The sequence below is a fragment of the Camelina sativa genome, chromosome 10 (assembly GCF_030686135.1).
Source record: "Camelina sativa cultivar CO46 ecotype springtype chromosome 10, ASM3068613v1".
NCBI lineage: Eukaryota > Viridiplantae > Streptophyta > Magnoliopsida > Brassicales > Brassicaceae > Camelina > Camelina sativa.
In genome coordinates this window covers 6881653-6909187 of record NC_141889.1, presented here as the reverse complement: position 1 = coordinate 6909187, position 27535 = coordinate 6881653, and the positions used below count along the sequence as shown (strand labels likewise).

The window sequence follows — 27535 nt, the reverse complement described above, 5'->3', positions numbered from 1 at the left end:
TTTTTCTCTATCTTGTAAGACCCATTTTCATATATTTTTTTTAATTTGAATCGTGTCGTTAAAGATAATTGGAGATTAACAATGACATGTACATATGTGTACGTACATGGTAATAAATTATATACTTTTGTGTACGTATATATTAAAATTTACATGGTAAATATTCAAATCATGTATGAACGATCTTTGTATACATCAAATGTTGAGTTAATATATACATCGGATATTGAGTTATTTATAATCTATGTAATCGGAAACAATGCTATATATAATACGAGAAATTTTAAGAAAAAAAAAAGTGAACGTACATGAGTTCAATGTATATTGAGATTGTGTACGTACACGAGTTTAATGTATATTGAGATTGTGTACGTACACAGGTTCAATGTATATTGAGATCTTGTACATGAGACATAAGTAAAATTAGTATGACATGAAAGACATTGTATGTTTGAAGGGGTTATATACGCTTAAGTTAATATGTACCTATATGGTTTTCTAGGGTTTAATTGTTAGGGGTTGTGTAGGGACTGTGTACGTTTAAGTTAAGATGATCTTTTACATATACGGGTTGTTTAGAGAGTATGTAAGTTTAAGCCAGTATGACTATGTACGTACATGGCTTAAGGTAATTTTTAGGTTTCGTTTAGGGGTTGTGTATATTTAAACCAATATCATGTACGTAAATGATTTATGGTTTAAGTTTTAGGGATTTTGTACGTTGAAATTAATATGATTGTGTACGTATACAATTTAGGGTTAATTTCCAGCATTTGTCAAACTTGTATATGATATCATGTACTTTTGTGAGGTTTAAAGCTTTTTTCTCTTCATTTGTTATTTAATAAGCATGTCTAATCATATTTGCATTTCACTTGTCATTTTAGGTGCTTTGTGTGGAATTTTAGAGTTTAGAATGAGTTTAAAATTAGAGCTAAAGAAGTTGGGAGTTTAAAAACAAAACAAAAAAAATATATTACAAATGACCAACCAATTACTATTATTATATGTATACCATAATAGTATTGCCATATACACATATACAGTAAGTGAAACAATGAGAAATTATGATATATACACGAGTGATTGTTTACGTGAGGGACTCGACATCACGTTCTCTCTCATTTCAAAGTTACAAATAGTAACTATTTTATTTTAATATTTTTTTTATAAATGAACTAGAAAATTAATTAAGTTATCCCTTATTTTATATTTTATGTACTTTATTCTCGTGTTACCGTATACAACCCTTGTAAAACTAAAACATATGTATTGTGTACATACTTACTACAATATAAGTTTTGTGTTGGCTGTGAACATGTATATTTGGATATATACTCCATAATAGTATATAATCTAATAGACGTACACATAATCAATATTACGTACACCATAAAATGCGTACACGTACACAGAAAAAATTTAATGAAGGATATTTTTGTAATTTTGCAATCATCTGCAACCTGACTACCCTCTTCTGCAAACCTAAAAAAAATTTAGCCACCATTCACAGTTTTTTCATAATCTTTTGTGTTTGTACGTTTTTAATTTTTTTTACACATAAATCTTGCAAATCTAGCATATATAATTATGTTTTAAATTCAAAAAACTTAAGTTTATTTTGTAGTTATTTTTCCCAACAATGAAGAAGAACAATGACTTTTTCACCACAAAACATCTTCACTTCTTCGTTTCTTCTCTCTTCATTTTCTTTATCTTTACTTATTTATATATTATTGAAATTAATTAATTTAATCAAAAAACTGTTACATTTCATGGGAGAAAACCAAACCAAAATAGTTTGGTTAGAGGGCATTGTTGTCTAAAAATAACATTGTGGCTATTCTCTGAAAGATGTAATTGACTTTGTCAAGTCATGAAAGAAAAACAAAAATTGGTGTGTTTTGTGAAAATTATTTTATTTTATAAGCTTAAATTTGCGTTTGTATAACAGAGCTAAAAGCTCTCAAGCCTCTTATGAATATCGTTTTTGGGTATATGATGGTTTTTTACCGATAACTAAAAGAGCAAAATCGTCCTTATATTATGTATCTCACTTTCTTTTTGATTTCGTTCCTCTTTTACCTTTAGGGGTTTTTCATTTCATTATTTGATGTCTCATTTGCCAATAATGGTCGTTTTAATTGTGTCGGAGGAATGCATTGAAGGCCCGAACCCATATTTAACCAGCCCAACAGTCCATTTTAAGTTTTGCGTTCGGTTCATTGCCAACGCCACATTCCAAGTAAACTAGACAAAAAAACAAACGTGTCCTCAAGTAGACCCCTCTCGTTTACACATGCAGCGGCTGCATGGTGACGCTATTAACAGGTGGCGTACAACTGCATGATGACGCCATTGACACGTGACTCTCGTCCCCTCTCTTCATATATGTAAACAATTTGGCAACTCATTCCTATTCCAAAATATATAGACATCCGTCTCTCTTGAGATCAATCTCATTTTCAGTACCTTGTTTTCCTTTTCTAGCCAACAAGAAAAGCAAAATGGCGGATACAGCTAGAACAACCCATCACGATATCATCGGCCGTGACCAGTACCCGATGATAGGCCGAGACCGAGACCAGTACCAGATGATGGGCGGCCGAGACCAGTACCAGATGGGACGAGGATCAGACTACTCCAAGTCTAGGCAGATTGCTAAAGCTGCTACTGCTGTCACAGCTGGTGGTTCCCTCCTTGTCCTCTCCAGCCTTACCCTTGTAGGAACAGTCATTGCTTTGACTGTTGCAACTCCTTTGCTCGTCATCTTCAGCCCAATCCTAGTCCCGGCTCTCATCACCGTAGCACTCCTCATCACCGGCTTTCTCTCCTCGGGTGGGTTTGGCATAGCAGCCATAACCGTCTTCTCTTGGATTTACAGGTAAGATTACATTCATCACAGTATTCCATTAATTTGTACAATATGTGTTCAGTGCATGCATGTCTTGGGCAGTAGCTTTACAAATTCTTGGGAAGTAGCCTGATCAGGTAGCTTTGGATCAATTTGGTTGACCTAGCTATAGGCTGTTGTCTCTACATAAATATAGCTGAATGCTTAGTATGATGCACATTGATTGTTCATTGTTAATAGGTACGCAACGGGAGAGCACCCACAAGGATCAGATAAGTTGGACAGTGCAAGGATGAAGCTGGGAAGCAAAGCTCAGGATCTGAAAGACAGAGCTCAGTACTATGGACAACAACATACGGGTGGGGAACATGACCGTGACCGTACCCGTGGGACTCAGCACACTACTTAAATTACCCCACTGCTATCCGATGTCGTGGAGTCTTAGAGTTTATGAGGAATAAAGTGTTTGGAATTTGATCAGGGGGAAGGTAATAAAAACAGCGATGTCGAGTAGCTAATATATCTCTCTTTTTTTTTTAATAAGTAAATCCTATGTTTTATGTGTTTCTATTTTGTCAAGTGGTACCATGTTTGTTTGTTTGTTTTTTTCTCTTATTGTAATTTGTAATCGTTACATGTTGTACTTTCTTTGTTTTTGTTTGTAAGTGGAGACGTCTATATAGTAAAGGTCTTGTTTTGTGAATTTAATGTTTGATCTTAATTTCTTTTTCTGTTCCCTATATTTTGTTGTATTATGTGTTATTTCTTGTTACTTTATCAGTCATAAGTTGTATGGGAGCGTTACTCTACATTGAGATTACTAAAACAGGCACTTAATAATTACCAATTTTGTCAGATTGCATTTACCTCAATTGGTCACTAAAATCTAAATAAAAGTTAGGGGAAAATGGTGTGTTCGTCATTCAATATTTCTGTGTCAACAATTTGTAGTTTTTATGTACTAGATACATAAATCTGTTATTGTTGAGAGATAATTAATCCACTCTTAAGCATAAAAAGCTATTCCAGCTAAAAACTCACATCATCAAAACTGATGCAGTGAGTAGTACATACATTACATATATTAGCAAGTGGTTACGTGACAACCCAAACTTCAAAAACAGTAGGTCGATCCAAGTTCACCTGAATTGTCTCTGATTAATCAAATTAGAGTCTTCTTCCCTTTAGGGAATAAAATACATTGGATTTGGAAGTTTGAAGGACCTTTCGGACATTGCAAAACCCAACAAATCACTCCATTGGTCACCTGAATTGCCTCTGATTCTATACCCTTCGTTCACCATCTCATCCCTCTTCTCAGACTTGTATATGGTCGCTGTTTTGTGATCATCATCCATCGATCTGTTGCATTAAGCAGCAAAACAAATGTGTCGATCATCCAAATCCAAGATAAACCATGATCAGCATCAAGAACTAGAATACAGAGCTTATGAGCTACATTGTAATGGAAGACACACTTTGGCCGAAGTTACCTTAGAATAAGCTTGTCCCAGTTATGGAAACCAGCATTGCGCAGGTTTTCCACAGTGACAACCCTGTGGTTCTCTCTCCGCCCTGTAAGCAAGATAACTTTGTAACCCATATCTTGAACCATTTGGTAAAGTTTCAAGCTTGGTGCTATGGCAGGTGCTATCCCTTTCTCCACCCACTTATCAAACTTGGAATGATTAAAAACTTCCAACCTGCAAAATTCCCAAAACAGAGGAAAATTACTACTAAATATGCAATTCAGTAAAAGAAACACACAGATTCACATTTGCCTGTTACTACAATATCATCAGGATTGATATATCAAACTGTTGTGAATCCTCCAGACAACAAACACCTATCTCAAATCTTAAAAGACACATTCATATAAATAATTATGCAAAAACCCAAACTTTGTAATAATATGAAAGAGTTGAGATAAATTTACCCACAACCGTGTTCCAGATAATAAGGAAGATTGGACAATAACGTCTCATCAATATCGAAAATCCAAACATCTTTGCCGTCACCGTTAGATTCGAAGCTGCTAGCATAAATCTTAGCCTCCTCAGAGACTCTCTCCACATCAAAGACGTAACCTTTACCCATCAAGTAATCTTTCACGTAGTCAGCGCATTCAACAGGAATCGTTTTCCAAGGGGCGAGATTGTTCGTCTCCGCCGCGAATCTCCAGCTCGTGCAATGCAGTAAATTGACATTGTCGTCGATGTTCTTGAGCTGCTGGGTCTCAAAGATCAATGGCCGTGGAATGAGGTACGAGCTCGTGGTGTTTTCCTCGGAAAACGCCGACAGAGGAAGCAGAGATAACAGAAGAAGGAGATGATGATTCACAAGAATCCGCATTGTGTATACAAGATTAACAAATCAAATCAATTTCAGAGAGGATAGAGAAGAAAAAGGTGAAGTCTTTGCAATTGGGTATTGAGGGAATCTAATAAAGTTTCTGAAAACTCAGGCGAAAATCTGAAGAACACAGTAAGAAGAAATTTCCATTCTCCAATGATGAGAAAATGGAATAATAGAAACCCTAGAAACAGTAAAAAACCTTTCTTTCCCCCACCTCAAGTCCTTTTTTCAATGGGAGAAATGAGGATGATCGGAGAAAGAAAGAGTTTGTTCTGTTTCTTTTTGGGTAATGGAGAGAGACCGACCCCTCAAAAGTACCTATAAAAGAAAGACCACAAAGAAGGAAAAAAAAAAAAAAAAAAAGACAATGCTTTTTGAGTCCTAATATTTGGAGGCAAATTAAACGAATGGATACCATTGTGAGTGAATCAAAAACAAGATCATATTGAATTGCTCATTACTGTTTTATACAACATCCGTCACATCAAAGATAAGATGCAATTATATACACATTAGAAAAACGTGAAGAAGGAAGGGAACATCTTGCCGTTTTAATATATACCAAGAAAAGGCTATACATTTTTGGGCTTACTGTGACCTCCACTCCATGATGGCTGTGTAAAGAGTATAGTTGGGCAAAAGGCTCTTGCTACGTAACGGTGAATCTGTCATCGGCGACGTGTCGTGCTCCTCAAGCCACTCCTCTATCGCACGACGGTCGTATGTGTATCCGTCAGCAGCAACGCACGGCTCGTTCATCACATCCTGCATTGTATAGACGAAGCCTTTTAACATTTTCACCGCAGCACATAGAAGGGCATGTAAAGAAGCTTTGTGTAAATTTTAGTTACCTTAAGTAGTGGACATATGAAATGAGTGGGAGGCTGTGTTGACACCCCGGAAAGTGAGTTTCTTGCCTTATCAGCTACTTTTTTAAGGCTCTCGAGGGCCGGAAGAATCTGATCTTTCAAATCAGGTCTATCTTTTCCCCTTAGCTCTGTACAACACAAAGCCAATGATGTCAATTCCCTGGTTTCTTCAATCGGCCAGTTGCCTGCTTTCTGATCTAAGATCTTGAGAAACTCATCGTTACTATCCATTGCACTCTCAACAAAGTGTGCCAATGCGATAGCCGGTTTTGCTGTGAGAAGCTGAAGCACAATCATTCCAAAGGAGTAGACATCTGATTTCGATGATATCATTCCCGTTCGTTGATATTCAGGATCAATATAGCATAACGTTCCTACGGGGCTTGTTTGTTTGTATATTGTGAATTTAGTAGATAAAGGATCGACTTGAACCATCGTTGAGAGTCCGACGTCTCCAACTTTGCTGACAAAGTTGTGATCAAGCAAGATGTTTGCAGGTTTTAGATCACGGTGAATGATCGGTTTAGGCTTTGATTTGTGGAGGAAGACAAGAGCCGCTGCGACTTCCCAAGCTATCCTAAACCGCTCAAACCACGGAAGTGGCGGACTGTTGTTGACCTGGAACAGTATGTCCTCCAGGCTACCGTTTTCCATGTACTCATAAACTAAAGCTCCTTGCTCCGGGCACGCTCCTAGAAGCATAACCAAGTGTGGGTGCCGAATCTTGCTCAATATTTCAAGCTGCAAATTAGAGAGACCAAGGAGTTATATGTAGCTTCTAGAACAGAGAAGACTTTCCACAAGAATTTAAACTAGAATCAGGAAACCGAAATGCCTTAAAACGACTGTCCAAGCCTACTTCCGTACCTCTTGCTTGAATTGTCTAGACAGACCACTTTCAGCAGAATGCAAAACTTTGACAGCTGCGGTTGTATGATGCAAATTACATTTGTAAACAGCTCCGTAGGCTCCCATTCCGATCTTCAGCTCTTCTGAGAATGATGAAGTGGCAGCCATAATTTCTTCCCAAGTGAAGTGCTGATATTGCAGCTGAGGAGACCCCAGAGTGCCCTCAAGCTTCTCTTTCTCTTTAGTATCACGTGCTGATTTCCTCTCGGCTTCTCTTCTCTGTGCAATTTCCCTCTCCGCTCTTTCTCTCATGCTCTCTGCATCTCTTCTCGCCTTCTCAAAATTTTGCTTTTCCTTTTCTGCTGACTCCCGAGCTTCGTACTCTTTAAGCTTTAGCTCTTCCAGCTTTATGGCTTCTTCTAACCGACGTTGGTTAAGCTCACCAAGCTGAAACATTTTCAGAAATAATTGAGCACAAACTAATAGGTTTAATCAAATGCAAAGATATATTAGATTATCCGGCCTTCACCTTTCGAGAAGCATCATAGGTTTCTGTTTGAGCCACAGCATACATTTCTTGAACGTGTCTAAGCTCAGCTCTCAACTTCTCAATCTCAAAGTTTAGGTTTACCTAAACAAATAACTTATGTTATTCCGATTCACAAGAAATAATCGGAAAATTAAAAAACCCAATTTAGTACCTGGTTGTCTGAATAAGATTGTTCACTTAGAGCATCAGACATGTTTGAAGCTTGTTGAGAAGCCCGAGAGTGAGTAGTATCAACCACCATGCCAGTCCAACTAAACCTACTACCAACATTCCCATATTCACGGTTGCTAGATGAAGAACTCATAGCTTCTTTTCTCTCCTCATAATCTCTAAGCCGTGGGGTCCAACGTGATGTAGTATCCGTGCTGCTTCTATTTACACTCGAAACATCTTTAGCTTCCTCTGCATCCAAAGACATGCACCTAGTTTCATCCGAGCCAACTGAACTCGTTTCCATTGGAACTGATGCTTGTCTTCCAATTGCCGGGAATTGTTGCAATCTCCTGACTGGAAGGGATAGAGCACGAGATTGAGAGTCACGCCCACTTGACATTACATCTGTTGAATCTAGAGAGAAATGGGGTAGCAAAATTAGACCTACACACCATTTCTGGAAGAATATTCACACAAACACATTGTAGAGTCATAAACCTGAGGTGGGACCGGAAGAACCGTTGGAGGAATCAGTTCTTTCGCTACCATCATCTCTTATAGTTGCATTTCCGTCAGAGTCTGATGGTCTGACGCATGACAATTTTCCTTTTGAAACAACATAGACTGTACAAAAGTTTGGCATCAAAGCTGATATCGCTGAGCACATATCAGCTTTCCTGGAATGTTCAAAACAGATTTATTGGTACAAGAAACCAAAAGAACAAAAGGAACAAAGCAAGCAGCACGGTGGTCATATACCTCGAGAAAAAACTACGCGATGAGCCTCCAATGACAAGTCTCTCTGTTGAATTCCGAGCAACTTCTTCAGTTATCGCAGCTGCTACATTATCTGATTCAATCACACGAACTTCTACTGCAACCTTTCATTAAGGTAATTCAATGAGTTCATGAAACTTTCAGGTTATGGTTTTAGCCAACAAAAAGGAAAAGCATAAGATATCTGGTAAGAGACAATACCTTTCTCCGCACGAACATTTTTGTGAAAGGTTTAAGCATCTCTTCAGACTGCCACAGTATTTCCTGTCTATAGGCAGTTACTACATCATCTCGCACCTCGGAAATAGGAATTGCATTTCCCACTTGAGAAGGAACAAGAAATGGACATCAGGATTTTTATCAGTTAAATAAAGTCTCAGTGTTGTTTTTACACAATATACAATTAAGGAAACAGACAAGAAGCCCTGAGTGCAAGAAAGAAACAGAAATACAAGTCAAAGTTGGAGCTTTACTTGGTGTAGGTACAGAAGTAATCATTGGATGGATGTGAAGTAGCTTGAAGCCAACATTTCCTTCAGGAGCAAATTTTTCGAGCGCCCATGTAACTACATTTTTGTTTTTACTGCTCCCACCAAGAGCCACGACGACCGTAAGCAATGAAGGAGGAGGAGGAAGCGCTAGTTTATCTGGTGATCTACTCATTGTCTATCTATTATCCTTCTTGTAGCTTTTATATACCCTGCACACTACAGTCATTTCAGACACTGCAACTAAAAAGGGAAAGCCAAACTAAAGCCATCTAAACTCTCCAGCAAACGAGAATTAACAGAACAGTAATTATACTCGAACTACTCACATAGCTGGATATTGAATAATGAATACCAATGTTCAATTAATCTAAACAGAAATGGCGAATGGTAACAAAAGTATTGACAAATGACAAGAGCTTGAATACAATGGACAAATACTCTTATAGCTTTAATAGTCAAATGTCTCAAGAGTATAACATGGACGAGTTATGCTTAAACATCATTAAGCACACCCAACGACCATAGAAGCTAAAACAGCTAGTCTCTTCCAAGTTAAATAATTGAACTTTCTAAGAAAAAATGTCAACTTTTAAGCACACAATGCAATTGCAGAGGAATTTACAATACTATGAAACGTTTAACAAAGTCAAATCAACGGGTCCATAACCCGACAGCAGAAAGAAACAAGGAACCCAGAAATTGAATACTACCTGGTAAATAAAGGATGAGACTTTGGTCAAACCCAAGACATAAATTTGGGAAGAAGATGAAATTTTTTTGCCTCTTTAATTCGGCATTGGGCATCTCGAACTTGGGGAAGCTTCCATTTTCACAAAGCAATCAATGGGAGGAAACAAAAAGAGCCAGCCGAGGAAGAAGACCCACGTTCGTGGTGCTACAATCAGTGGGTTTTTATAATCCATCATCGAATCTTTAAAAAAGATTTGAAAACAAGTAATAAGAAAATGAGACAACTTGGTCATGTTAAATTATGTTAATCGTCAAAGGATCAGTCTTGGCTTGGGTATATACTCTTTTTGTTCTCTCTGACTCCTGAGGGTTTTCTTCCTTATCAGTGTGACAGAGAGAGAGTGTGTGCTTAAATAATGAAGTTCTTAATCATGTTTAGGCCCTTCTGCAGTTATTTTAATCGTGTTTAGGCGCCCTTTTGCAATTAGTTTAAGAGAAATCATCTGTTTATCGCTTAATTCCTTAATTATTTGGTAATAATTACATTCCTCAACGGCATTATTATAAGTTTTAATATATTGTGTGTTTGCCCTTAGTTGCACGCATGACCTATCCCTTCCTCACGTCTTTTTGTCTCCCCGGTTATGTATAATTGATAATTGCATATGACTAAATGACCAAATATAGTAAATACAGTAGTTTTCGTAAGAAAACAAAATTTATTTAACTAAGGTAAGAAAATAAGAAACTGTGTGTTTCTCACCTGGCTGTGGTGCAATCATAAGTGACATCAAATGATAAAAATTGTCAACTTTAGTAACGGTGAGCTGACCTGACCATGTCGTTTGTTTTGATACTGTGTACTAGGACCACCAGACCTGCGCGGGGAATGTTCATACATAAATTTATAAGGGATTGGCATATGTTATATTTTTATTTCACGGTCAGTAGAATATATATTTTTGTAATTAGTTTGGACATTGGATAAAATAATAGAAGGAAAAAGAGAGTAAATGATAATACATTGGGTTTTGATAAAATAAAATAAAAAGAGATAAAATTTTAACATTATAATGAATTTAGATAAAATAAAATAATACATTAATCTTTTTAAATAGATACAGGAAAATATTGTGTAAGTAATTAAGTTTGATTCAAAAAAAAGATTAATATAAACAGAAAACATTTTCGGAATAAATTTTCTACATGTTGTGACCGTTGCAAAATTACATACATGTTCTGACATTAGAATCTACGTAAGAACCCACAATACATAAAAAGAATAATCTCTAGATTCCTTACCAATGATACCTACAAAAACACATTGATTTAGGAACATAATAAATGGATTCTTGCAAAAAAAAAATACATATAAACATATAAACTAATGAAAACGAATATGATACATAACAAAAGTACAAATATAAGCTTATTTCATGGTTTTTAGTAAGTGGTTACAAGTTCTTTTTTTTGGTGTGTAGCTTATGTTATTGGAAGAATGACAACCATTTGGAAAGCTAAATCGAGAAATGAAGCAAATAATATGTGGAACGTATAATCGTGTTCAACCTAGATGACTAACATGTATTTATAGGGAGACGTATAACTGTTACTCTATCAATTTAGATTTTAGGGTATATTCTCCTAATTTTTAAAATATTAACCATATTTATTTTGGTAATCAAATCTTGGAAGGAAATATTCTTGGGTTTTGTTAGTTTAGGATAGTAATTAATAAGATTTACGGTATCTAAATCAATTAGATGACTAAAAATTAGGTACAGTTTGAAAGGAAATATCTTTGTAACCAAATGATATTTTTATAAATCAAAATTGCATATAGTATATGTTCTGATTGTATTTCTATTATTTTAAAATATCATAATTATAGTTTCCGAAACTAACATAATACTAATTGTTTGTTAGTTTCCTAAATTACAGGAACCAAAAATATTTTAGTTTTGAAAAATCTATTTAAGTTTAGTTTAAATTACTGGAACAAAAAATATTTTAGTTTACGAAAAAAGATTTTCTATTTTCATAAAGTTTAGGTAGTTATTATTATTTGTAAACTTTAGAAGATAAAATATACATTAATTAGCAAATTTTGTTAGTTTCCTAAATTAAAGGAACGACTAATATTCTCATAATTAGTTTCCTTTTGTTTTAATTACACTTCCAAATCATTACCCGATAATCCAATTTTAAAGAATCGAATATTTTTGACCCGGATCCGTTTTGTTAATTTCGGGTTATTTTGCCAATTTTGAACCGACCCGAGAACAATTTTGTACTTTTCTTTTATGAATATAGGGATAGTGGAACACGAATTGGGTAGAGTTCAATTAAACATTAGTTTGAACCGTGTTTTGGCCAGTTTTTGCGAGTTTTAGCCTGTTTTGGTCTAATTATTGTTGGTATGGGGGTTTTAATAGGTTGATTAATGATTATACCGAAGTATTTGTTGGTTTGTAGCTTGATATGTCCGACTAGCTGGTCTGATACGAGATTTAAACCGGCAAAATTGGTAAATCTGGACCGGACTCGATGTTTATCATAATCATAACTAACCAATATTGGCAAAATCCAAGACAAGCCAAAAAAACTGAAGCAAAAAAAAAACAAAATTAGTTAGTTGCGAAAAATGAATATCATGTCATTGTTGATATGATCTCCTTGATAATGATGATTGATGATTAAAGGTGGAAAACTCGAATTTTAACTCGTTGTCTTCACGCCAAAATCTTAATCCATGGAGTCATCTCGTGAATATTCATACGATTAGGACATATGGTTATAACACATTATTTTAATGATTAAAATATCTTCAAGAAAATCAAAAATCTATTCTAATTTCTTTTTAATGTTGATTTCTCCTTTTCCGTACGAAATGTCTTTCTGGAGTTTCAAATTGGTTTTGGAGTTTTCATGCTATTGAGTCTAGTATTCGTATTACTGTTTTTGTATTTTGCATGTGAACAACCATATATATTGTTCAGGTCAATATCAATGGTTAACTAAACCAAAAACAAAAGAAGAAAAAAACTAAACAAAAATTGTCAAAAGTGTAAGAACATGCATCAATATTGTTTTGCACTAAATTATATTATTCTAAGTTAAAGAAAACTCTTAACACGAGTTGCATCAATATTGTATCTATAGATACGCATATCAAGTTAAACTTAATTTGGCCACACAGAAACGCCTATATACAATATATGTTGACTTTAACAAACAAATGAAACATATAAAAATCCAATTGAAAACGCAACCAAAACTCAAATTGAAAAAGACTCATTATGTTTTGGTTTATCTCTAAACCCATACATGCTTTACCAAAAAATAACGAAAACTATTACGTGCTGGTTTAATAAGGCTTTTAACCAGATATGTCCCAGTTCAATATGAAATTCTGTAACTTATGCACACACACACACACACACAAAAAGAGAGAGAGAGAGAGAGAGAGAGAGAGAGAGAGAGAGAGAGAGAGAGAGAGAGAGAGAGAGATTCGACGATATAATTGTGAACCATATCTGTATGTTCACCTCTAATTTTGAATGCAAAAAAAAAAAAAAAAATCAGACCATGTAGCAGCAAATCATTTGTTATTCTGTAGAATATTTCTTAGGAAACTCATATAGTGATAGTATAAATTTGGGATATAGAAGAATCGAGTATGGAAAACTAATATTATAAAAAGAATGGTAGTAGTATTATTTTATTGCGTTTTAATGCGAAAAGAGAGTAAATGGATAAGCGTGTCGTGGAGAAGAAGGACCAAACCAAACTGAGGAAAGTCATATAATCTTAGAAAATCTTTAAAGGGAAGACATTTTTGCATTTATATAACTTTATCCACTTCCTCGATTCCATCAAAAAACTGTTTCAAGTACCAAAACCTAAGAAATAGCAGCCAAATCATTCCATCACAGACCCATTTTAAACTCCATCCCCCACTCGGTTAGACCAAAAGACAAAACTCACACCGCACGAAACCTGTGTCGTCGTCAGTTAATAAAAAAAAAAAAAAAGAGAAACCAATTTGATCGCGTCTCATCTCATGTTTGGTGGAGGAAGAGGACCTATGGGCGGCGGCGGAGGTATGTTACGCGCCGCCGGTCGTGCCATGACTAGGACCGGCGTAGCCAACGGAGGAATTCAAGATCCCTTTGCTTCTTCTTCTTCGTCGTCCACGTCGTCCCCTGCTGTTTCCCATGCTCAGAAACTGGGATCGTCTTCTGGTTCTAACCATCTTACGATTTCGGCGGCTGCTGCGGGGTCTCTGTTGAATATCCCCGTGGCTGCAACCTCTGGATGGGGCGGCGTCGGCGGCAGCGCTTTCTCGTTTGTTAATACCGGTGGTTACGACGATTTTGAGTGGGTTTCGGAGGAAGAAGATGACTCTCTGTTTGGCTCTGTTCCTTCTCTTGATGAAGTCCAAGATGCTGTCTCTTCTCTCCAGCAGTAATCATTTTTTTCTTTTCTTTTCTTGATTTGGAACTGTGTGTTTCTATGATTGTTGTGATGTGACTATTGTCTTGATGTGATGATCTGAACAGAGTTTGAAACTCTATAACTGTTTCCTTTTGTGTCCCCGTGTCACCTTTATTTACCCCACCTAGTTGTTTTGTTTTGTAGTATAGAGTGTACCTAATTATTGGTCTTTTGTTTACTTATTATGAACATGTTGTTTGAGTAATTGTTGACTCTTGTTGTTTTTCTTTATAAGGGTATTCGATGGGAGTTCATATTCTAAGCTGGTTAGAGACAAATACGAGTGTTATCCAGAAAAGGGTGGTGGAACTGGAAACCAAAGCCCTATAGCTACAGGGATGGTTCATCAAGTTCCTTCATTTGGATCGGATTTGGACTGGATGGAGCCTTCAATGCAACTATGCCATTCAAGACTCTTACAGCCTCCTCATGCTTATGATCAGGTTTACAATGCTTTTGACCTTCTACGTACCGAACCATCTGTCCAGGTGATCTTCTCCTTTTCTCTTCCCTTGATTTAACTAAGCTCAAGTTTCTGTATTTTGCAGTTTTGTATGGATAAGGTATGTTATGACTAAAATGGCTTTTCACATTTTTGTGCAGAGGATGGTAGTATCATTGTCCTCGGATAAAGCAGTTTGGGATGCAGTGATGAACAACGATGTTGTTCGAGAGATTAGGGACTTGTACAACAATGGTATAAGTCAAGGTATAGGGACAAATAAATTGATCAATCTAAGCCTCTCATTTGACAGACTTTTCATTCAGGGAACTCATTGCCTAGTCTGGTCTTTTCTATTTTTTTTCGTATAAACAGATGAGGAGAGTTCAGATGACACTCCTGGGGAGAATAACGCAGCAATGGATTTCATAAAGTGGGTATTTGACAACACAATGGTTAAGGCCACGGAAGTGTTTGTGAAAATTACAAAGGTTGTGACCGAACTTTTCAATAGTTACAATGACGATGGTGTTAACAAGAAGGGGAAAGATGCCAAATTCAACAACTGGCTTGAGGAAAAGCTGATGACTTCGGTCCTCCTCTCCATTGTGGTCCTACTGGTCGTGATGGTTTCCAGAGCCTGCAACAGGTCTTGATCGTTTCAAATTTGTCGACAATACATTTAGTCGTCGTCTCTTGGACACTACTTGTTAAGTTTTCTTTCAGGTCACGATGTGGTTTGTTTTGTTAATCTCCGGTTTTGTACTCCATTGTTGACATTTTACAAGATTCACTCCGTTGCGTTTCCATAATAAGAACTCTGAATGTTTCAAATTGTTGAGTTTTCTTTTACCCCAATTACTGAATCTCTTACTACAAAAGTAGACACCAAGAAGAGTTTTTACGATCATGGTTGAAGATTAGTTTATAGCTACAGAATCTAAGTGGTCAATTCTACGCTTTTCACATCCTTGTATGAACAGGACCGTACAGAACGACCTTCACTTGTGTGTTTCCATGTCCGAAGCAGTGTTCAAAAGAGACTCAACATCGGGAGTAACGGTCACAAGCTTCGCTGAAGAACCAATGCCACAGCAGTTCCTCCCTCTGGTGTTGATTGCTGCCACATCGTTATGAAATTTTGCATTTGGACCTGGAGAGACCTGCATATATGTATAGGACCGAGAGTTAAATAGATGAATACATGGTGAAAGAAGCATGATTACTCTACCAAAAGGTAATAATGATGAGACAAAATGACTTACATCGAAGAGAACATCTCCAAGTTTCAACTTGACATTGCCGCTCTTGTAAACTAGCATTTTGCCCATGAAACCTTCTGGTAAACCTTCAAAAGGGTTGCTTCTTATTGAACTACTCTCTGACGATATCGACCTCTTGGTGTTTTTTCCTGTCGATTGCTTCATTACAGGGAGACGGTCTGGAAACTTAAAGAAAAACATCTGTTTTTTGCAGTGTTGCACCTACAGGCAGCTCAGAAAATACAATCAATCAAACTCAGCGAAGAGTTCACATGTCTGTCAATACCAATTTGTTCACAAAGTTTATTACCGATGTCAGACCAAGTTCTTCTGCTGAGTTGATGTTCTCATCATATTCACGGTGTTTAGCCAACTCCCCAAATTCTTCCTGGTCAAGAAGTTCTACCAACACAAGAAGTGGGATTCAGTTGATGGAAAATTGCAGCTATTTTACTGAGTAAACACACATTCACTCACACCTCTGAATATTGAGATTTAACATAAAACATATGGTTGCTGTAAAACTATTGCAAAGTAGGGAGAGATACCTGGATCACCAGAGTTAGGATTTCTCAAAGGAAGAACAGTAGGATAGTAGGAGTTTCTATAATCCTGCAAACGGGAATGAGCCAAACCTTATGTCACATAAAACAACAGAAGAGAAATTGGGAGATGCTCTATCTGAAGATTCTAGTTACCCAAGGTTCAACGTAGCCATCCTCGTTTCTTGTAACCAAATCATGAACCTCATCTTCATCTTCTCGAGCAATAATAGCAGGAGGCATATCAGCAGCAGAAGAAGAAGAAGTGGGAAGTCTATCGCAAGTGAGGAGAAGTCTGACTGGAATGCAACTTCAGAGGAAGAAGAAGCTGCAAGATTTTCAAAACTTTTTCAAGAAACAAAACACGCTGCTATAATAATATTTACACATACCACCACCTTCACTTCATCACACAACTCTCAGAAGAATGTAAATACATATATAGTAACATGAATATATATACCTTTTGTTTCCTTCTTGGGTCTCCCCTGGCCAATCTGTAACAACAACAACACAAGAAAGTTACATATCAACTTTGATCATTTGGATTTAACAAATGGAGATGACAACTAAGCTGGTTGTTTACTACAATCAACACAATTGTATAACATAAATCATAATAATCTAATGTATAAGATTTTTTGATTAATTAAATCAGCCAATACTGAAAGAAAAATAAAATAGAGAGAGAGAGCAAAGATTGAGAGACAAAGTATGTACATACGCCGATACGTTTGGCTAAGCGGCGAGCTGCTTTTTTATTCTCTTCCTCATCATCTTCAGCTTCGCTGTGTATCATCAAAAGAGTGATGATATTAAAATTAAATCTTTCACATTTACTTATATAAAACGCGAAATATATTTATAGAAATCAACATGAATAAACAAAAGAAAATGACTCGAGTTAGTTACGTGTTGATGATGGCTGGGACGATCGGCCGGAGAGAAGGCGTCGGCGGTTTTGGTTGGAACCTCCGCTGTCGAGATAATATACGAGATTTGAGATGAAATTACGATGTGGGGGGGGGGGGGGGGGGGGAACAAGAAGACGGAATCAGTTAAAGGTTACCTTCGATTTCCGGGGAATCTGTTGGTCGCCTGAATCCATGGCAGTCTTCCGCCGGCAAGAAATTCGGAAACGGGGAAAAAACCAAAAAAAAAATTGGGGATTTTGCAAAAAATTGGGGATTTTGCAAACTCGGGCCCTCTGCTATTCTGCAAATATTGATTTCCAATTGACCTAGATACGCTTTTAATAATATCATCGTCATGAATAATTATATCCATAAAATTTTGGTCATTACAAATTTACAATAATTAAGTAATTTCTTTTTTATATATTTAGTTTATTAAAACAATAGTTGGAGAAGTTGGTAATGATGTATAGTGAGAAACTCTAAACTTCTTGAGCATGTGTGTGTGTGGCTGGATTATATATTTTCGATTTCCATATCTTAATTTGTAAGTATATTTTAATATGTGAATGAACGATGAACTATCGTACCATGTGGATTTAATTATCTCACTTAAAGTAACTTTGTCACATTTCCTCTCAATACTTTATATAGTTTTGAGTTCTCCTTAATTTTGCATTCTCATACTTTGTATTCGTTTAGTTGCTATCAATTACATGACTATTTGAAAGAAGAAAAAAAACAGAGACCCAAATATTTTAGATATTTGTACGGCCCAATAAATCCAATTTGAAAAAAAAATATATATAGAATAAAATAAAGTTCATCCAAATTATGCTCTTAATTTATCTTCTATTTTTTCTACATTCTAAAATAAATAATTCACACAATGTTATTGTTATGGTTTATTTGGTTTTGAAAGAATTTTAATATGTAATGATATAATTTAATAAAGTGAAGATAGATAAAAATGTATTTGAGTACATTCTAAAATAAATAGTTCACATAATGGTATTGTTATGATTTATTTACTTTTGAAAGAATTTTAATAGATAATGATATAATTTAATAAAGAAGAGATAAATAATAATGTATTTGAGTACATTCTAAAATAAATAGTTCATGGTATTGTTATGGTTTATTTAGGTTTGAAATAATTTTAATAGATAATGATATAATTTAGTAAAGAAAGAGATAGATAATAATGTATTTGAGTGCATTCTAAAATAAATAGTTCATATAATGTTTTTTTTTGGTGAATATAGTTCACATAATGTTATTGTTATGGTTTATTTAGTTTTGAAAGAATTTTAATAGATAATGATATAATTTAATAAGAAAGAGATAGACAATAATGTATTTGAGTTTTTAAAATGACCCATGTCAAAAGTTATTTTAACAATAACATTATGTGAATTATTTATTTTAAAATGTAGGAAAAATAGGAGTTAATTTAATATATAATGATATTATTTAATAAAGTAAAAATAGATAACAATGTATTTGAGATCTTTTTTAAATGACTCATGTCACAAAGAGTCAAAGGCAAATGGCACATGTGAGTATGGATGAATCTTATTTTATTATACTCCCTCCCTTTTTTAGATGATTTTTAGACTAGTGCACACTAATCAAGAAATTATTGAATTTTTGTTTATTGTTATACAAAACATAATTTAATATACCAATTCAAGCAGTAAGAAAAAATCTGCATAATATAAATAGTTAATACCAATCCAATTAATTTTGCATAGATTTTTGAGAAAAAACATCTATTTTAGAAGAAAAAATATAAATTTAAAAAAATCATATTAGAAAAAATGAAGGGAATATAAGATAAGATCAGATCTTTGAAAATCTTAGTCATTCATTCGTGAGATGTACTTATAAAAATATGGATGCTCACCACACACAAAAAAAAGATGGGCCTAAAGTTCATTTTTTGTAAAACATTCACAATTGTTATTTAAATTATTCATAATGTGTGGCTCATACGCATTTCACATACTGTTTAGAGTCACATTCATGGTTATTCTCTTGGGTTCTCTATGTGAGGCGAGACTGCATTTAGATGTTGATATCATCAATGATATTGATCCAAATGTTCAATTGGGACTACACTGCAAATCGAAGGACAAAGATCTAGGATCACAATCTTTAGTCCTTCATCAACACTGGGGATTTAGAGAAGCTATCAACAGTTGGGAAACAACTTTGTTCTTTTGTCACTTTAAATGGGGAAGTCAAGATAAATGGTTTGATATTCTTGTAACTAGGAGAGATCAATATGTATGTAAACATCATCCGTGTGTTTGGAGTATAAGACCTGATGGTCCATGTAGATTAACAGGTCAAGAAAAATGTTATCCTTGGAATGCATGATAATATTTGAATACCATTGTAACAAGATTTCGGAATTATAAGCTAAAGAAGAAAAATATATTATTTTCGTTTGTTTAGCCCTACATGATATAAAAATTTAAACCTTAAGAGACATAACATAACATGACATAAACTTACCCATTAAACGAGAGATGAAAACCAGTTAATTTAAGAACAAGAGTTTCATTTAGACCAAGTTGGTTTAAGAACGGGGTTTTGTTGTAGACCTATGTCTCGATTGTGAAAGGTAATTTAGTATGGATCTGATATCCTGCATTTTTTTAGAATATTATAGTAAAGACTTGGAAAAATAATGAGCCAAAACATGTTCCAAAAATGGTCTAGTTCCACCTTCGAATTTTGAAGAATTTTTGTACAGCGTTAATTGGAGAAGAAAGTAGAAACAAGGGAAATTGGGTGTGACACCCCGATTTCAAAGACTTGCGGAGAGGATTAAAACAATTGATTTGGTCACCTATGTCACCAAAGTACACTTATGTTTTCGGTCAAGGGTCCTGAGAGAACTCCAAAGTTAAGCGTGCTTGAGTTGGAGTAGTCTATAAATGGAGCGGGAAGTTAAGCGTGCTTGAGTTGGAGTAGTCTCTAACTGTGCGAGTGAGGACAAAACACAGGGAAATATCATGTGGTGATTTGTAGGGACGGTAACAAGTCTTTAAAGCCTCATGTATGTAGCAAAACCTGCCGTTGGATATAGATGAGCTCACGGACCTAGTGAAGACGTGAGACCCAATAAGGAAGGTGGGCCCATGGAATAGGAGTGGACATGGAACCCACTAAGAGGTGGCGGTCACGGCGTTACATTAGGAGACCTTATTAGATATTGAAATACAAAAGTTAATCATATTCATACCAATTACCATCCACTTCTGTATTTTGTTCTATTATCGAGATGTGAAAGAATGATAGATAAAATAATATATCAAATCCTTTCCCCCTCTATAAGCTCAGCTTAACACCTATAGTAGCTATAAAATGATAAAACCTTGGACGCTAGAACAACCCCGGCTGGGTTAATTTGACCGAGCCCCTAAGACCACTAAAGAGAAAGAACCTCGGAAGCAAACTCGCAGTTTGAAGATAATTATTTTATTAATAAAAATATATATAACAAACCAATGAATGAGATGTTGAATATTCACATGTGGAGATGAGATAAATAACAATCCAATCAAACCAAGAAATTGAGATACGCAGTGTTTCCACCATAAAATCTTTCCTCCTACAAGGATAACTTCTGTTCACATGAACATTTTGGTTTAAATTCCTACTACATTACCTCCAATTAAAACAACAGCTTAAGATGTGAATCTATGACCTTAAACATCACTAGTATGTATTATAATTAATATTTAGTTACATATCTCAACTCTTAGTTATTAGAGGAAATAAATTATGAACTTTGCAAAGATTTCCTCTGTTCTTCATTCTTCTGGAGAAAATGGACCTTCAAGCTGCTTTCCTTGGCCTGTTAATTAAAACAAGCAGTTCGCCACTTTAGCCTTTAAAGCTTAAATTCCAAACAAAGAATCAAACCATCCAAAGTTATAGATTAAACCGGACCGGTCAAATATAATGAGAGGAGTATTAGAGATATTGATTTACCGAAAAGATAGGAATGGATAAAAGGGACTTCTCCATTTCTTCAAAATATATCAATTCTTGATTGAACATGCCAATCAATTCTGTCAGCTCAAATAGGATTATTTCAACCTGCTGATATTTAATCACCAAGACAAGTTTCTTATTATCATGTATATAAGAATTTCTTTTTATATGAAAAAGGTCAATAACATAAATAAAGTGGACTTACTCGTGGGAGAAACTTGATGATGACGTCTTCGATCTCGTCCATGACTTCTATAGCTATGACCATTTCTTCATGTATGGACACCACATCTATCTATAACCTCCACATGATTAATCTTTTTCATTAGCAAAAACATTATAAACAAATTTGTTTTCCAAAAGAAAGAATATTATCTAACCGTGGCACCATGTACGAGGGGTAAACGAACAGACAAAGCATGGAGTTTTCGAGTTAGCTTGCTCAACGCTTCCGAGTTTTTTGCGTCTAATTTTGACCACTCATTAAGTAAAGGCATTTGGAGGCTAAGCACTTCACGTAATTTGATTTCTTGACGGAGCCTTTGAACTTCAATCAAATTTTCCACTACGTAGTTCCTCATTTTGTATATCCTTAGCCAAACCCAAAACAACTGATCCTGAAACCATTCATAAAAACAAACATGAATATTGTAATTAGTTACATTCACAAGATATAAATTTATATCATATAGTTTTGTACCTCAACGTTGATCTTAAGGTTAGCCATAGTGGCTTCGGTTCTTGCGTTAACAAACCTCCATTGGAGTAATCTATTTTGAAAAACCCTAAACCGGTGATACTCCTCCTCTTGAACCGGAGATACTTTTTTCTGCGCCATGAAGTACTTCAAAACTCCGGCCACCGCTCCACCGCCACCGCTTCTAATCTTAGCCTTGCTTACCGGTGACTCAGGAGGCGTCATGCACATTGGAGCCGACGGAGCTGAGCTGGACAGAGGCGTCTTCAGAGTCGAAACTCTCCCAGGGGACAACGCCCACGCCGAAGCTATGCTCGCTGATCCTGGTTTTACACCTTTCGACGAAGCGTTGTTATTACGAGGACTGCCACGCCCACGTTGCTCCAAATACCGAGCAAAAGCCTCTCTGCTTCTACCGCTGTTCACCTCTTGAGATCTTGACGCGCTGTTTCTCGCGGGGGTTATATTCTCACCTGGTTTTGAGTTGGATGATCCGGTGGGTCTGGAGGATCTTGTTGTGGAGTGTGATCTGCTTATCATCACTCGTTTACTTGTATTGGAAGGCGATGAGGAAGAAGAGGAGGACGTAGAAGAGGAGAATGAGGCGTTTAAGGACACTGGGAGGGAGATCGAGGAGGATATACTCCGGCTCCGATCAATATTTGGCGACGGAGGTCGGATTCTGCGACTAGTGGTGGTGGTTGACATTTTCGTATTTGACATTTGATGGTTAACTTTATCACGCACTGTTTTTTTTGTTTGTATAATTATGCATGATATATAAATTAGTTAGGGCTCATTATCTGTTTGATAACGCTTGGGGACTTGTAGGAGTTGACAGCACGTAGAGGCGGGGTAAGAACACTTTGCATGTATTAGTGTGTCTACATTATTAAATAACTATAATAAGTTCGAGAGTATTTACGAAAGGCCGGGATTATATATGTAAGGTCAAAAGCATACGAATTAGGTAAAGCTTTAGCTATTGACACGTCTTCCAATTAAACAACATGGCGATTTATATAAGTTTAAAAGGTTCCAATTCAAAACGGCCTCATGTATCTAGTTTACGTTGAATTTATAAAACCTTTAGATAGCGTCAAATCTTTAGTCTTTAACCAAAAAAAAAAAGTCAAACTCTTTAACCTCTCATTACCAATATATGTTTGCATTCCAATGTCCTATTAATTTGTTTGTTTCCATTTTTAAAAATTGCTATTCCAAAAACTTATCTTCCCACGTTCGGTGGTTGGTGGCCGCTTGCTGATCGTCCTCATACTAACTCTCGTTGTTATTGATGAAATCACCAATAATGAATAATTGTAACATTTTTTTTTTTTTTTAATATATGGTTTATATTAAGTCTGTCGGATGCAGCTTCCAATCTCACTAAGCACCATCTCAAACTAATATATATAATCCATATTTATGATTATTGTCTTGGTTACCGAAAACATTTAAACACAACTGATATAAGCTTTGGCTGACACAAAGCAAGATGTACTAAAATCTCTGTCATCTATCTGACCAGGTAATAACATGGGCCAAATTTGATGGGCCGTTAAGTGGACAACATACTTCAAAATTTATGTTCACTTAGCTTGGGAGCCAAGGACCTCTCTAGAACCATCCGGAGAAAGATGAATCTCTCCAGAACATTCACTCACCTGATAATATCCACCCTTCTACTCTTTTACTCGTATATATAAAACCTCCCCTGTCTCCATTTTCGCCGCACACAAGTTCTCAGATTAACACAACACTCTTCAGTTAAACTTTCTCAAAGAAGCTTTTTCCATAATTCTTCAACAGACATGGCGTCTTCTCTCGCTCTTAAGAGACTTGTATCTTCCTCCATCGTTCCACGTTCCCGTAGCGTTCTTCGTCCAGCTGTTTCCTCTCGCCTCTTCAACACCAACGCCATAAGATGCTACGACGAAGACGGCGATGATCTAGACCGGCGCTCTGATCGCTCTGTTTCTCGCCGCCGTGGCGATTTCTTCTCAGGTACTCCCTCTCCCCAGCTCAATCGTTTCAAATATCATCCAGATCTGTGTCCGTCTCGTCTCCACGGTGATTAAATTGTACCAAATCAGATATTTTAGCTGCAAATTTTGACGATTTGGACACTTTATAGTAGGCTGTGATTTTGAGTAGGTGCCAAGTAATGCTGTATAGTTGTTATTGACATGGTTGTTGATCTTTGATATATGTGTAGATGTGTTTGATCCGTTTTCGCCGACGAGAAGCGTTAGCCAGGTGCTGAATCTGATGGACCAGTTTATGGAGAATCCTCTGTTATCAGCTACGCGAGGCATGGGAGCTTCAGGAGCTCGTCGTGGTTGGGATATCAAAGAGAAAGATGATGCTCTGTACCTGAGGATCGACATGCCTGGACTGAGCAGAGAGGATGTGAAGCTTGCTCTGGAGCAGGACACTCTTGTGATTCGTGGAGAAGGGAAGTACGAAGAAGATGGCGGCGAGGGGGAAGGAGGAGAGAGCGGGAGCAGGAAGTTCACTAGCAGGATTGGATTGCCGGAGAAGATTTACAAAATCGATGAGATCAAGGCGGAGATGAAGAACGGAGTTTTGAAAGTTGTGGTTCCGAAGATGAAAGAAACAGAGCGTACCGATGTGCGTCAGATCGATATCAACTAAAAAAACGTCGTCGTTTTGTTTAGTGTTGTTTTTATTGATATGTCTTTTGAATGAAGTGTTTGTGGTCGATGTTGAAGACTTGACTGAAGGATTCCTCTTTTACGTTTCTTGAAACGGTTGTTTTTGTCTTTGCTTTAGATCAGTGTATTTTGCTGCTTATGCACAAATTAATAACTTAATAAGTGTATCGTGCTAGGTACCTTTTATGGACCTATGGTTGATTAATATATTCGACTTTTCAATAAGACACGAAGACGAATTCTGAGGTCGAGAGTACTCGACGGACCGGTCTATTAAAAACTCCCAAAGTGCCGAAGCCCGTTAGAGTAAAATGGAGTGAGAATAGCGCGTGTTGGGAAGCCCAACTTTGTAAGAACCGATCGACAAAAAAAGTAAGGCACAAAAATTACAAAACCCGACAAGTTAACCTAAAATCGCAAAACCTAAAAGCAAAAGCTAATCGACGGCGACGAGGAACAAAAAAAAAAAAAAGAGAAGAAAGACTTTCTCGCCGCTCTCTGATCTCTGCCTCCTGTTTCGATGGCACCGAAGAAAGCGGAACTGGTCGACAACCCACCTGTGGTTTCTTCGAGTGAAGAGGAAGAATCTGGTTCATCTGGAGATGAATCTGAGTCTTCTGCTGAAGTTTCGAGGAAAGACCTGTCCTCCTCAAAGAAGCCTGAATCTGATTCCGAAGGCGAATCTGAGTCCGAGTCCGATTCCGAACCGGAGCCTGCTAAGAAGCATGTTGTTGTGGCCGCCAAAGCTAAGTCAGATGCTTCTGGATCTGCTGCGGCTTTACCGGAGAGTTCAAAATCCAAGCGTCCTTTGAAAGAAGCTGAGCCTGAAGCTAACAAGAAGCTGAAGATATCAGAGACAGAGCATGCGGTGAAGACGACGAAAGCAAATGATAATGAATCTAGTAAGAAGATTTCTAAAGAGGAGGCAAAGAAAATGTTTCAGAGGTTGTTCAGCGAGACTGATGAGGTTGCGTTGCTTCAAGGTGTTCTTGATTTCACTTCTACCAAAGGTGATCCTTATGAGGACAGTGATGCTTTTTGCAGTTATGTTAAGAAGTTGATTGATTTCGATGCTACCAAAAGCCAGATTGTAACCAAACTTCAGAGGTTGAAGAAGAAGTTTGGTAATACTGTTAAGAATGCTGCTAAAAAGGGAAAGAGGGAAGATGAGGTTAAGTTTGCTAAGGATATTGAGCGTAAAGCTTTTGAATTGGCTAGAAAGATTTGGGGAAGTAATGGTGTTATGACTTCTAAATCAAGGAAGAAGATTGGAGGAACAACCCCTGCTGCTGCTACGAAAGATATGAAGTTAGTAGCTCACTCTACTCCTAAGAAACCACAAGAAGGGCAAAGACCGGAGAAAACAGAGGGGAAGGCTGGTCTCTCCATTGGTAGAGAGATTGCATTGTTCTTCAATGCTGAGAATTCGAGTTCTTGCTGTTTGGATGAATCTACGATAACTGCGGTTTGGAAGAAGGTTGGTGATGGAGTGAAGAAGACACAAGTTGAGGAAAAATGGAAGAAGCTCAAGGCTAAGCAGGTGGAGCTATGTTTGCAGAGGACTGAGCTCGTTAACGAAACTGCAAAGATGATATTCAAAGCCTACGAATCCTGATCGGTTTGTTTTTTTTTTTTTTTTTTTTTTTTACTCTCTCTAGTATGCATCTTTGAGTCTTTTCCCCTATTGTGCATTTTAGATTGTGGAACTAATCCTATGTAAGTCGTTGTCGTATTTTTCTTTATGCCCCTATGTTGAATGCTTGGTTTGGGTATAAGACCCCTTTTATTTTTTTAATACCCTCTTGTTCGGTTTCTATGAACCCAGCCAGAAATTGGAATGGCCTTATTAGTTCCTTTTATGTTAAGAGCTGTGACACTACTTGTCAATGATATGCATTCCTTGTGAAGTTCAGCTGGTGCCTCCTGAGGACTTCAAAGTTTAAGAAGCAAACTTAACTTCACATGTTCTTGCAGTTTGCATTTCGATAAGAGACTAGAATGAATGATACCTGCACCGAGATAACGTTCCTGCAGAATCATGTCGATATGACTTCAATGACTAGTATCATCCTTGATATCGTCGCGCATCACTAAGAATCATATGCAGTTTATCAAATATATCGAGTTTCTATCGCTCTCAGTCTTTGATAGATGACAGCGTTTTTGTCGCATTCTTTTCAGAACCTATTCCACCTGGAAAAACAACATACTGAATAGTACAATAGATGTCTACGAGAAGAGCAGATAGATGTCTCAATCAAAGATTATAAGACAATAAGGTATATCACGAAACATGATACCCCGTGAGCATCTCTCAAACAATCGAGAAAAGGTCTCTAATTAAGTCATTATGTTTTCCAAATTGTTTTCACAAGAAAACTTCAAAAGTCTTCTGAAAAAATCTTACCGATTCCACACTGTATGTGGGACAAGGAGAAGAACATTAAGAGAACCGCACAAGTTTGACAATATAAATTTAACTGTTTAACATCTGTACCATCTACGTCTACGATGTAGCATTGTTACTTATGCATATTGTACTCTTGATTAAGAGGGATAGAACCAAGTCAGTTTTCTACAACCTTGCTCCATCATAAGAGTAACATTCTCTAGATGTTATTTCCGAAAACCGTTTGTCGTTACGGGTTTATTTTGGCAAATCTAAAATTGTAGTCGTTTTGTATAATTACTGTTTTCTAAACAAAAAAAAACATTTTCTTATGCTTTAATATTTATATATTTGTTGACATCTTCCAATGAACTAAAGAAAAAAAATGAATTTGGACACAAAAATGAAGTATCATTCCGAAGAAGAATGTTACTCATAGTTGTGGAGATAAACTAAACAATTAACGAGTTGAATCTTAGGATGCAGAAACGAGTTAGAGTCAGAGGCTTACGTGCGGG

General features: G+C 36.4%; 6 protein-coding genes, 1 non-coding gene and 2 pseudogenes across 11 annotated transcripts; 5 read left to right on the top strand and 4 right to left on the bottom strand.

Annotated features, from left to right (window-relative positions):
• The first annotated feature begins 2331 nt into the window (after positions 1 to 2331).
• Positions 2332 to 3557, top strand: LOC104717754 (oleosin 18.5 kDa). The gene is made up of 2 exons (XM_010435380.3): positions 2332 to 2884; positions 3095 to 3557. Exons 1-2 carry the CDS (start codon positions 2508 to 2510, stop codon positions 3261 to 3263), a joined length of 546 nt encoding a protein of 181 aa, XP_010433682.1. The 5' UTR covers positions 2332 to 2507; the 3' UTR covers positions 3264 to 3557.
• Positions 3558 to 3751: 194 nt separating this feature from the next.
• Positions 3752 to 5645, bottom strand: LOC104717753 (acid phosphatase 1). Its single transcript, XM_010435379.3, has 3 exons — positions 4791 to 5645; positions 4348 to 4557; positions 3752 to 4216 (listed from the first exon to the last, which is right to left on the bottom strand). Exons 1-3 carry the CDS (start codon positions 5204 to 5206, stop codon positions 4039 to 4041), a joined length of 804 nt encoding a protein of 267 aa, XP_010433681.1. The 5' UTR covers positions 5207 to 5645; the 3' UTR covers positions 3752 to 4038.
• LOC104717752 (U-box domain-containing protein 35) lies at positions 5634 to 9909 on the bottom strand. Of its 2 annotated transcripts, none has more exons than XM_087469214.1 (10): positions 9609 to 9909; positions 8881 to 9107; positions 8609 to 8730; positions 8390 to 8511; positions 8129 to 8307; positions 7629 to 8044; positions 7457 to 7558; positions 6946 to 7374; positions 6061 to 6819; positions 5634 to 5974 (listed from the first exon to the last, which is right to left on the bottom strand). In XM_087469214.1, the coding sequence occupies exons 2-10, from the start codon at positions 9068 to 9070 to the stop codon at positions 5798 to 5800; spliced, it is 2496 nt and encodes an 831-aa protein (XP_087325340.1). In that variant the 5' UTR covers positions 9071 to 9107; positions 9609 to 9909; the 3' UTR covers positions 5634 to 5797. The 2 variants fall into 2 exon arrangements, with proteins under 2 accessions (XP_087325340.1, XP_010433680.2); XM_010435378.2 differs by having other exon boundaries at positions 8881 to 9114; positions 9609 to 9804.
• A 3080-nt stretch (positions 9910 to 12989) lies between these two features.
• On the top strand, positions 12990 to 15361 carry LOC104717751 (uncharacterized). Its single transcript, XM_010435376.3, has 4 exons — positions 12990 to 14055; positions 14321 to 14573; positions 14689 to 14794; positions 14903 to 15361. The coding sequence occupies exons 1-4, from the start codon at positions 13652 to 13654 to the stop codon at positions 15181 to 15183; spliced, it is 1044 nt and encodes a 347-aa protein (XP_010433678.1). The 5' UTR covers positions 12990 to 13651; the 3' UTR covers positions 15184 to 15361.
• Positions 15353 to 17679, bottom strand: LOC104720126 (uncharacterized). Its single transcript, XR_015568486.1, has 9 exons — positions 17401 to 17679; positions 17244 to 17308; positions 17056 to 17119; positions 16795 to 16828; positions 16488 to 16659; positions 16338 to 16401; positions 16100 to 16191; positions 15793 to 16011; positions 15353 to 15690 (listed from the first exon to the last, which is right to left on the bottom strand). It is a non-coding gene; the product is annotated as an uncharacterized LOC104720126 (transcript).
• Positions 17680 to 19141: 1462 nt separating this feature from the next.
• On the top strand, positions 19142 to 19695 carry LOC104717750 (S-protein homolog 20 pseudogene; annotated as a pseudogene). Its single transcript, XR_015569083.1, has one exon. The product of XR_015569083.1 is annotated as an S-protein homolog 20 pseudogene (transcript).
• A 1101-nt stretch (positions 19696 to 20796) lies between these two features.
• LOC104717749 (QWRF motif-containing protein 7) lies at positions 20797 to 22709 on the bottom strand. Of its 2 annotated transcripts, none has more exons than XM_019230993.2 (5): positions 21954 to 22709; positions 21634 to 21870; positions 21459 to 21548; positions 21251 to 21358; positions 20797 to 21113 (listed from the first exon to the last, which is right to left on the bottom strand). In XM_019230993.2, the coding sequence occupies exons 1-5, from the start codon at positions 22671 to 22673 to the stop codon at positions 21039 to 21041; spliced, it is 1230 nt and encodes a 409-aa protein (XP_019086538.2). In that variant the 5' UTR covers positions 22674 to 22709; the 3' UTR covers positions 20797 to 21038. The 2 variants fall into 2 exon arrangements, with proteins under 2 accessions (XP_019086538.2, XP_019086537.2); XM_019230992.2 differs by having other exon boundaries at positions 20871 to 21113; positions 21251 to 21361.
• An 844-nt stretch (positions 22710 to 23553) lies between these two features.
• LOC104717748 (23.6 kDa heat shock protein, mitochondrial) lies at positions 23554 to 24853 on the top strand. The gene is made up of 2 exons (XM_010435370.3): positions 23554 to 23957; positions 24169 to 24853. The coding sequence occupies exons 1-2, from the start codon at positions 23765 to 23767 to the stop codon at positions 24606 to 24608; spliced, it is 633 nt and encodes a 210-aa protein (XP_010433672.1). The 5' UTR covers positions 23554 to 23764; the 3' UTR covers positions 24609 to 24853.
• A 146-nt stretch (positions 24854 to 24999) lies between these two features.
• LOC104717746 (GLABROUS1 enhancer-binding protein-like pseudogene) lies at positions 25000 to 26423 on the top strand (annotated as a pseudogene). The gene has a single exon (XR_015568484.1). The product of XR_015568484.1 is annotated as a GLABROUS1 enhancer-binding protein-like pseudogene (transcript).
• The last annotated feature ends 1112 nt before the right edge of the window (positions 26424 to 27535 follow it).